This window comes from Akebia trifoliata, chromosome 6 (genome assembly GCF_017979445.1).
Source record: "Akebia trifoliata isolate Shusen 1 chromosome 6, ASM1797944v1, whole genome shotgun sequence".
NCBI lineage: Eukaryota > Viridiplantae > Streptophyta > Magnoliopsida > Ranunculales > Lardizabalaceae > Akebia > Akebia trifoliata.
This window is the reverse complement of record NC_141380.1, coordinates 3,113,812-3,124,512: the sequence shown is the minus strand read 5'-3', so window position 1 is coordinate 3,124,512 and position 10,701 is coordinate 3,113,812. Positions and strand designations below refer to the sequence as shown.

General features: G+C 34.9%; 1 protein-coding gene across 2 annotated transcripts; it reads right to left on the bottom strand.

Moving 5' to 3' along the window:
* Positions 1-3,154: 3,154 nt before the first annotated feature.
* On the bottom strand, positions 3,155-9,030 carry LOC147399631 (DNA-directed RNA polymerase II subunit RPB7). Of its 2 annotated transcripts, none has more exons than XM_086445071.1 (7): positions 8,884-9,030; positions 6,368-6,506; positions 6,087-6,252; positions 5,936-5,986; positions 5,599-5,664; positions 5,439-5,507; positions 3,155-3,388 (listed from the first exon to the last, which is right to left on the bottom strand). In XM_086445071.1, the coding sequence occupies exons 2-7, from the start codon at positions 6,481-6,483 to the stop codon at positions 3,323-3,325; spliced, it is 534 nt and encodes a 177-aa protein (XP_086301197.1). In that variant the 5' UTR covers positions 6,484-6,506; positions 8,884-9,030; the 3' UTR covers positions 3,155-3,322. The 2 variants fall into 2 exon arrangements, with proteins under 2 accessions (XP_086301197.1, XP_086301196.1); XM_086445070.1 differs by having other exon boundaries at positions 8,859-9,018.
* Between the last annotated feature and the right edge of the window lie 1,671 nt (positions 9,031-10,701).

Sequence of the window (10,701 nt, the reverse complement as noted above, 5' to 3'; positions counted from 1 at the left end):
AAAAAATCAACTTATTTTGAAATTTTTAACTCATATAAGACAACAATTCGGCCATGGTGTGGGTTGCCTTTATTAATTCATAGAGAGCTTTTATGATTACCCATGTTTTAAATTTTGTCGGAAGGGAAAATTGAGCTAAAAACACACCTATAGAACAAGGACCCTCATGAATTGTTTAATATTGAAGTGCATCTCCTTATTTTTAAGAATTAGCAATGCCTCCTTGTGTTTTCAAGCTGATGGCATACATTTGACCTTGGTCTAACATGAAAAATTAAAAAAAAATGATTAATTTTCTTTCTTGAAATTTCATGTTCTTTAACCTATTGAATATCTTCAGCCTACAAAAAATGTATAATCTTTAATACCCCTTCTAAAAAAAAAATCTTATTTTGTTATTGAGGTTTGATGGTTGAAGGAGATAAAAATTTTTAGTCGAAAACAAGTGTACAAATTTTAGTTCTAGAGATTGAATATAATGGTTTTTTTTTTTTTTTTTTGGGGGGGGGGGGGGGGTTAGGAAATGTTGTTGGCAAAACTGAAATAGGGGCATCTCAATCATAACTATCCCTAATTTTCACCAAAACTTGGAGGGGTTCTTTAAAATTATCCAACCTTAAATAAATGAATGGATTATAAAATATTTTAAGATAATAATATCACTTATGACGATTATATTATGGAGTGGTCCAAAACTCATGAAAAAAAGACTCATAAAGAAACCCAAAATACCAATATGGTAAATATGGAATTCAATTGTCATAATGATACATGTATTTCAAGGATACATCACATTTCCCAAGATAAATCTCAATCATTTGATTTTAATTTTCATGTTTCTTCATTAGCCCCTATTAGTTGGAGTATAATCATTTTACAATGGTGATAAAAAGTTTTTTTATAACCATAATGGTGTCATAATATGACATCCCTTTCAATTTTATCCTCTCAATTGAAGTACATTCAAGTTGAGGTGTGTCATGCGCCCAATCGCGCAAAGGCCCGAGCAAAATGAGTGGGGATGGCGGGGATCCGCACCTTTACCGCTCCCTCGAGCTTGACTCCTAGGCGGCCACACTCAGGCCTACTGGTGAGTGGTTCCGGCCCATGGCAGATTGACCAAGAGTGTTCAGCAGCCAGCAAGCCACATTACCACCTTCTTCAGAGGGAAGCACCCGTTCCCCTGGATACACGATTCGAGCTCGAAACCATGTATCCTTCATTTCCCTAGGTCTCTCGGAATCTACAAGAGTTAGGAAGGTCACCCTTTTCTTTTCCACATAGGTCATCAAGCGATAGCCACTAATTCAATCAAAACCTTTGGTTTGGGCATACAATGAAGATTAGATGCCCGCTTCTCTATGCCAATAGGTAACTTCACGATCACAACAGTGGGCACTCTTCGGGCGGTGTTCCATTGCATAACAAGTAAAAAAAGTAAAATACCAAACCACTCATAAATGAAAGCCTCGCCAAGCATCCCCTTTCCTTCCCTCCGTATAAAGCCAACCCGAGCGAACGAGTCAAGTAGGTTCCACATGCCAGTCCAAGGCTCCACGAACAGATATAAGACATTAGTCTCCAAGGTGTGATGCATAAACCTTGAATTCTTATAGTATTTTTATTAGAACTTGTCAACATAGAGTCCAACTAACGTCAAGGGATTGGCTCAATGGCAATTTTGGACCGATAAGCGGTTAATGTTCGTAGGTTGTCACTTCGATACCTAGTATGAGCATTAATTCTTCAGGTGCCACCCACGAGGGCACAATCACACTTACCTTGTATATGTGATGTGCGGGCGTTGAATGTGGCTCGGGACTAGTCTTTGGACAAGATCATAGGCTATGAATTGTGCAAAGCCCAAATAAGGACCCAGTCCGCTGTCTACAGGGATTACCAGTTTTAAAAATAAAATAAAATAGTCACTAGCCTTGCCAAGTTAGTAAGGATTTCACCTTTATCAAGGGGCATAGTAAATAATTCTTCAAATAATTCATGAATTATATCTGAATTTTTCGATTGATATGCAAAACGATTAAAACTTCCTTTCAATTCAATTTCTATTAAAAAATTCATGACTTTTTGAACCTTTTCGAATCATTCATGATTTATACATTTCCGTAAAGAGGATTAAAAACACAAATTAACCCATATTTTATAATAAAAAAAATTTATATCGCATGATAATATTCTTTACACTTAAAAGATTTCATCAATGGACAAGGCTTGAATATCCGATATACATGTATAAAAGTATCATATGTTCTTAATTTACCAAGGATTAGTTCAAAGATGAAAGGTAATGACATTGATTTTGAAAAATAAGATATAAAAATGATAAATCTTAAAAATATAAAGGAGTTTTATTATAAAATTTTTAACATTTATACACGTGAAATTTTAAAAGTTTTTAAGAGTATTGAAGTCGAATTATGCCCGAACCATTCTTATATTGCATTTTTGTCATTCTTCGAATGTAAATTTCGAATCACGTAACGATTTTTTTTACAATACATCAAATTGCTAACTATGATCAAGGGTCCTTGGACTCACCTTGTGACATCCAAAACATGATCCGATGCTTTAGGGTTGTGGAAGAATATTAATAGTCATTTTAAAAATAAAAATGGTATCACGCATCAGAGATGTGCCCAATACATGTAGGCTTCATCGAAAGTGTAGGGATCCGGTCAAGTGTTCCTCTCTTCCAAGGTCAGGTGGCACACCCTTTATGCCACGTGGCATATTTTGGACCCACTAACCATATCGATATGTGGTCCATCCCTTGATGATCTAGGTACCCAATAATCATAGTTTTTGATAACTTGTATCAAGTAGATCAAATCTCTTGAAAAAGAACTCAAATCCAACGATTAGTAATCATTCTTAAGACAATACTATTATCAATGGATGCACATCACCAATCAAACTGATCTTTTGTGTAGATTCACCTAATGATGGACGACATCCATACGGTTAGTGGGTCACAAAAAATGCCACCTGACCTTGGTTAGAATTTCAAGTTAGGTCTAGTTATAATCATTAAGCATGCTGATGTCTCAGTAGGGAGACTTCTCAAAAACATAAAAATTTATTAAACACCACCAGCCACCATCTTATGGATGTAGTGTAACTCTCAAGGCGAACTATATAAATAACCAATATGTTATAAAGTTGCTCATAAATAAAAAAGCTTAACAGAAACATGTCTCTGTTCTTGAGTCGATATTACAAGGTAGTTGGGAAAATGTGTACAAGAAATGCATACTTTTTTTTATTTTATGCCCATCACAATGTAAAATTCTTGCCTTTTTCTCCACTAAGAAGTTGCACCCGGATCGTTGATGACACCCAAGAAATCATCTTTTATGGTACCAATGCAAAACTGAAAAGATGGGCCAAAATGTGAGATAACAAAAATATTTCTCCAAATATTAGGGATTAAGTGTGTAAAAACAAATGGGTAGCAAACAAATGCGAGCACAAATGCACATAGAGCATGTATGTTAAAAATCGCATGTGCATTATGCATGATGATTAAAGTCTGCTAATACCAAGGTGGCCTCCTTGGCAGAAGGAAAATGCTACCTCACTAACATTTGAAGCAAAAGAGTTGTGTCCGCTCCTTTCCAATCGAGTTTGATTAGAACAGATATCCAGTTAAAATCTACTAGAAGGTGATGTGCAAATGCACATGTAACAATAGGGCTGATCGGTAATTAAAACATTGATTAAAGGGTTTGTGAATATTACATAGTAGAAAGGATATTTTGGTTATTTTGAAAACTAACCAACGTCATTCTCTAGAGTCGTGCGCTGCAATTTTCTTTGTGTTTTACCAAAATGAACCTGATTATATTAAATTTAAATGTAAAGTTTGGTGTTGAACCACTTCTACTCCACCTTCTCTCATTATAATAGTAAAGAATAAAGACGTTAGAAACCTCTGGCAATATTCAAAATCCAAATAATATCTATCAAAGTCAAGAAAAACTTTAAAGTGCGACAGATTCGAAGGATACCTAAAGGGTTCCTAGTGGTTAAGATTGATAGAAAGCAGGGATTATTTATGGTGGTAGTAGCAGTAATCATACATGCACGAATTGATGCTTTGAGCACTTGGTGGCCAGAGACGGTAGATAATTGTTAGTTGTTAATTTCGACGAGGAAAGTAAGGATAGATGGTAAGAGAAGAGGAGATGAGACACTAATGTTTGTTTGTTTTGTTTTGTTTTGTTTTGTTTTGAACAGAGTGGAAAGGGGAACAATATTAGTTTAGCCGTCCCCAAATCTTTACGATAACACTTTGTTGCTGATGTTATTATTGTAGCATCAACATCATAAATAAAATTCAACCAAGCCCAACTTTAATTTTCGTCATGCCGAAAAATCCCAGCCTGAGGTAGGATAATATCAACCCAAGGCGGACTCAAAGTGGGGGTTGGACCAGGCCCAAAGTGGCACTCCTAATTATAACTGGTCTCTATTCTAGATCTTGCATTCAGATTCCTTGATCCACTGTCCTCCAATCAATGAGCCAATTCTTGGTTGGATGAAATCTAAAAATTGCACTAATCACATGTTCTTAAGCTCCATACATCCAACGGGACATAACTGGTGAAACTGACAGAAGCCCATTGATGGGACTGTTAAGATCATCCAGTGTTGTAATTTAGGTCACCCGTAAAATTTTAATACATGAGGTGTCCAACCATTGGACTGTCCAAGTAGATGGATGAGTGCATTGCATGTGCGAGAGGCATCTAGGGCAACTATATTAAAGGCGATGGGGCTGTGACGCTGTTTCGCTTAATTTCTTATTGAGTTCGCAAACATAATTCCACAATCTATAACAGATGACAAAAAAGAATCAGGTAAGCTTTTCATACATATTAGTTTGCGCGAGTGTGTGTGTGTGTTGTGGAATGGAATACACACAGTAAGCTCCATCTAGAAACAAACGTGCACTAACATCTTGATTACAGAAAATATAAATATACACTTAATCCACTCTGATCCTGTTTTTTTTTATAGGTAAGATAAATTCCCAAGCTAGGACTAATTACCTCATAAACCTAATTGAAGAGGTAGTTATATGGGATGGTGACCATAGTGGAATGAAATTCATATGGGTATCTTGTATGCGGAAATTAGAATGAGAGGGTCATAATGTTGGTTGGCATGGTTATCCAAACTTAAAACCTAAAACAAAGTAATAACGATCACCTATGAGGTGGTGTTGTGGTATTGGGGTGGACTGGTCTAGAGGTTTCTACTTTTTCCATCATTTCCCTTAGTATACAAAAGAGAAATAGAATCATAAAGAGGTTTAAAAATTGATTCAATAAGCATCAGTTCAAATAAGATGCAACATTAAGAAGCTAAAATCAAAGTCTTCGAATTTAAAAGACAGAAGAAAGAGTTAAATGGCATACAATTTCTGTGGCATCAACCCGAGTTCCTATTATCTTTAGCCGCACCTCACTATCCTTCTGAATCTTAACCTGCAAACATCCCAAAATGATTAATTCAACGTTGACCTATATAAAATCGAACCACATTTTCTGTGAAACAGGGTTAGAAACTATGACGTACTGATCCATCAGAAGTTGTATAATTTGGCATATCTCCCGACTGGAACTCCATATCATCCGGTATTAGCTGAAATTAGGCAATAATATATGATAACATACACAAATATTACACAATTCATTGCATTAGGTCTTCTTCTTGTTCTTTTTCGATTAATTTTCCAGTATTATTGCTAATCTACAATCTTTATTAAGCTTCAAAACAAATTTTCTCCCCTCCTAGTAACAAGAATCAAATTTTTTGCACAATTTACACCTTCTATTTCAACGTAAATATTGACGAATTAGGGATCAATTTTCCCCTTTAAGATCATTTCATCGAAACAAAAAACAGCACTCACATGGTTAGATACGAAAATTTGAACAGGCCCAGCTTCAGCGAAAAAACCCATCTGCAGGAATTCCAAATACAAAAGAATTTGCCACAACTACTAAATACAAAATTAAAAAAAAAATCAAAAAAAAAAAAAAAAATTAGAAGAAAAACCAGACCTTATTAACCATGGTAACAACGGCTTCTACAATCTCCCCCTTAAAAGGCCGAAAAACCACACATTGGTACTTAACAGGGAACGTGACAAACCCTGTTCCGTCCCGAATCAGCCCTTTACCGATATTATCCACACCAGTTATCGCCACCACAAATCCATGACGGCCACTTCAACAGAGGAAAACAAAAAAAAAAAATTAAATTTTCTAGCAATTCTTTTTTTCTTTTGCAAATTAGGGTTTTGTGTGTGTGCATGTGTGAGGGTGGGAGTGGAAGAAGGAACCTGCAAGTGCCCTCAACGTCTTTCATAAGCTTCGAGACTAACTTGTCGCGGAGGTTGGGACCAAAGTAGCGAGGATGTAATTGCATGTTTCGTTCCAATACTATGTGGAAGAACATCTTGGGTTGCTATTTTGGCGACCCTGACAATTGATTTGGTTTAAGAAAGAGGTCAGAGCCCATTCAATTCAAAATTGCTTTATGCTTGATACTAGAAGTGTTATCCGATAATGTCACTTTCAATATTATATTCAACTAGTAGGTGACAAGTGCAAACACACGTGTTTTTGAAGATAGTGCAATAAAAAGATGCTTTTGTAAAAGTGGGGGCACTTCTAGGATTTCAAATTTTGGTGTCAGATCACTTCTAGTAGGCCTTCTCATTATAATAGTAAAGATTATCATTTTTTTTCCTTCTAAATCCATGTGCCTCTAGAATTATCACAAACCAGCTACTCAAGCCTTTGTCTTCTTCTCTACTTCAAACTTTTCACAACATAAGATACCTGCTAAATACACACTATGGTGTTCAAGCTAGACAATAGTTTAATAATTTTTTAGCAAAATAATCAAAAAAATCCTACTTCTTTATTTGCTTTTATTGATAGATTTTTTTTCCAGCTTCATACTTTAGTAAGCTTCCTTATTTGATGGATTCTCCCTTAATTTGGATCAACCACAATCTACGAGACTTTCCTTGTTTGCATAAGATCATTAGGCATATCTATCGAACTTAATATCCAAACAAGTAAGACTCAACCCAACGAAACACGTGAACGATAGATGATATATCTATTTTGTCTTCATGGTACCTAAAGTACCATTTCATAGCCAAACTGCGAGTTTATTTCATTATATTAAGGCTTTAGTATTTATCTAATCTTGCCAATGGACACTAATTGAATTGTATATAGGTGAATCCTTATTTGAATCCAACAGACTTCAAATTCAATAAACTTGTTGGATATTTGATAATATATGATTCATTACAGAAGTTGAAGAACCACAATCAATGGAGAATTTCCACACAAAAAAAATCTCAAGTTGATGGTTTTCTATGTTTGATTTTCAAGTTTCATAGAAAGAAAATAAAACCCTATTAATGGAAAAAAAAAACTGAAATTCAAGGTTTTCAATCGAAAAATACAGTAATAAAAATGACATAAATGCCAATGTCTTCAACCCTATAACAAAATCCCTAGAATTTTTTTCCCCTCAAAACCACTTCAACGTTTAGATATTTCATTTTTCAAAACAAGTCATCTTCAACCTTAGTATTCTATTTACTTCAACCTTCAAAACTAAGAGAGAGAGAGAGAGAGAGAGAGACTTATCGGAGTAGGTAGTGAAGATGGTGGTTGCGTGTTCACACCCTAGCCTCTCCGTTAAGTTGGAGTACAAAAGTTAGAGAGGAAAAAAGAGAGAGTGGTGACTCCGACGAGAGATTGAAGCTTTAAAAAAAATAGGGTAATTTAGACATGCACCGTCATATTTTGATCCATATTAAAGATACCTCGTATATTTTCAAATTGATGACATGCACCTTGACCCAATTTTTGTGTGAGATACTTGTGCTTTTGGATGCAGGTTTTGAAAAGTACTATAAAAAATACTTGTGACAGAGTTTTGCATTTGGGAACTATTGTGGATTTTGGTAAAATGGTCAGAAGGCCCTTATAAGTATCAATTACTGTTTTTAACATTATAACTCAACTAATTATGCTCTAAAAAGTAACAATTACTGTTTTTATCCATAAAAACATTATACTATCATTATAAATTCAAAATATACTTCTTCCTTTTTCAAAAATTTGACAGAACCTACCCTGAAAACTAGACAAATAAAAAAACACTTGTATAAAAAGCATGACAACTATAATATAGTTAAAAAAAAAAAATTGTACCTTGATACATACAAATATGTGAAGATTTCCTAAATCCATAACACATCATAAATAACTGTAAGAACAAAAACCAACTGTATTCTACTAAAAACAACATGTATATCTACGAATATGTAGTGCGTGACCAACCGAATATTGGAAATAAAAAAGTGTTCTGATCTCCTATCGACCAACCAGTCCAATAATTCTCTCACAATACCCACTATCAAAAGAAATCAAGCAAAGAATATTGCATTTTTATGCATTAATCCACAAATGAACATCTCAAGTAAAGCCATAAGGAACTGACTGCTAGGTTGGATGAGATGATTTTGGACTAATTTTGCACCATAAAAAAAGGTGAATAACTACCTCTTACAATCCCCTATTGAAACTAATAAGTGTCTTTGAAAGATGAATTAATCCTAAAATCTCATGAATCCATGGATTTACACAATTGGGTTTTTCGAGTTGAAACCCTAGAGGAAAAACCATTGATTTTTCTAGTTAAAACCCTAGAGGATAGAAGAAATCTCCTGAGGGAGCAACATGAAACTCTCAGCATGTTTCATCATCAAGCCATGGGTAGTAATAGAGATCAAAGAGAGTTACCGAACAAAAGGGGAGAAGAAATCACCGCCGCAATCGTCGGAGAGACTGTCCAAGTATTGCCGCCGCAGTAACCTGAGCTAGGAAATGGATTCGCTGAGAGGGAAGAGGTCTGTTGTGGGTTTTTAGACTTCAACAAAGAGAACGAAGTTCTGTTTAGATTTCGTTCTCTTTAGATGGGTGGGGATATATCACAGAAATTGAAATGTTGACAGGGGTATAATTGGAACCGCAAGTTTTACCTCCTACAAAGGTTTATGTATATGGGAACGGATCTAGGTACATATGTAAAAACAATGTAACATTAATAAATTTTCAAAATATAGGTTAGAAGTTTCGGATTGAACTGATTTTTTGTGAGGATGATCTCTATGATGGGAAGATCATCCGAAAAAAAAAATTAGTCCAATCTGAAACTTCTAATCATATTAAAAGTGATTTAAAATTTGAATCATTGATTTTTTACCAATTTTTGCCAATAATTTGTTAATTACTTTAGATGGTTTTAGAAATTTCAGATTGAACTGATTTTTTTGTGAGGATGATCTTCTCATTCTAGTGACCATCCTTGCAAAAAATCAGCTCAATCCAAAATCTTTAACCCATGTTTTGAAAAGTCATTGTTTTTACATATGTCCCATGAGCTGCCCCCATATATATATATATATATATATATATATATATATATAGGGTCGGGTTCTTACGACCCCTATTACGACTCACATTGCGACACACCGTTTTGTCTTATAAGGGCAAAAATGTTTGGAATGGGCTGATTTTTTGTGAGGATGATCTCTATGGTGAGGAGATCATCCTTGCAAAAAATCAGCTCATTATGAAACTTCTAGACCGTCCAATTTTTGTAAATCAATTTTGATGGGGTTAGAAGTTTTGGAATGGGATGATTTTTTGCCAGGATGATTCCCTCATCACAAAGATCATCCTCACAAAAAATCAGCCCATTCCAAACATTTTTGCTCATATAAGACAAAACGGTGTGTCGTAATGTGAGTCGTAATAGGGGTCGTAATAACGCTGTTCATTTCTATATATATATATATATATATATATATATGACAAAACACGCTGGGCAAAACGTAAGGCAAATAGTAGGGTGCCGAACATTTCCCTATATATATATATATTTAATAAGTATTTTTTTTTTGCTAACCAAGTGTTCGGGCCGGCTTGCGCGCACCACGACTAATCTCAGGGAGGACTACCACAGCAACCCACCGCCGTCCCCCAGTTAAATCATGAGAAAAATCCAAGAGGGGAATCGAACCCATGATGTGCGCCTAACCCACACTTCACGTGCTTGCCCTTACCACTTATAGGCAACCCATGGGTGGGTATATATATAATAAGTATTGGTTGTCCAAACGATAGTATAAATGCTTTGGGCTTCCCGCAAGAGTTAGAAATACTTGAAGAACTTAATCTATATACAATCATCGAAATAGGATTCCAAATGCTTTTTTTAGTAGTCACTTTTTTTAAAGAGAAAATCATTCAAACGCACATGAAGTGTTTCTGACCATAGTAACAAAGTTTGGGTTCTGCAAAGCGTGGGATCAGTTCGGTTAATCAAATAAAATCAAGAAAACTTTGAAAAATAATTGAGAAAATTTCAGCAACTAATGTTTATATATATATATATATATATATATATGATTAAGATTCAAGAGTCTATTAATTAACTCTTTAGGGTTGACATGCTCAAGTCAAGTCGAAAAACTCATACCCAAAAAAAGAAAAAAAGAAATACAATTTCTTTTGAGCTTGATGAGGGTTTTGAAAATGAATGGTGAAAAATATTTTTTTTTGTGGGAAATTTTGCGTTTCA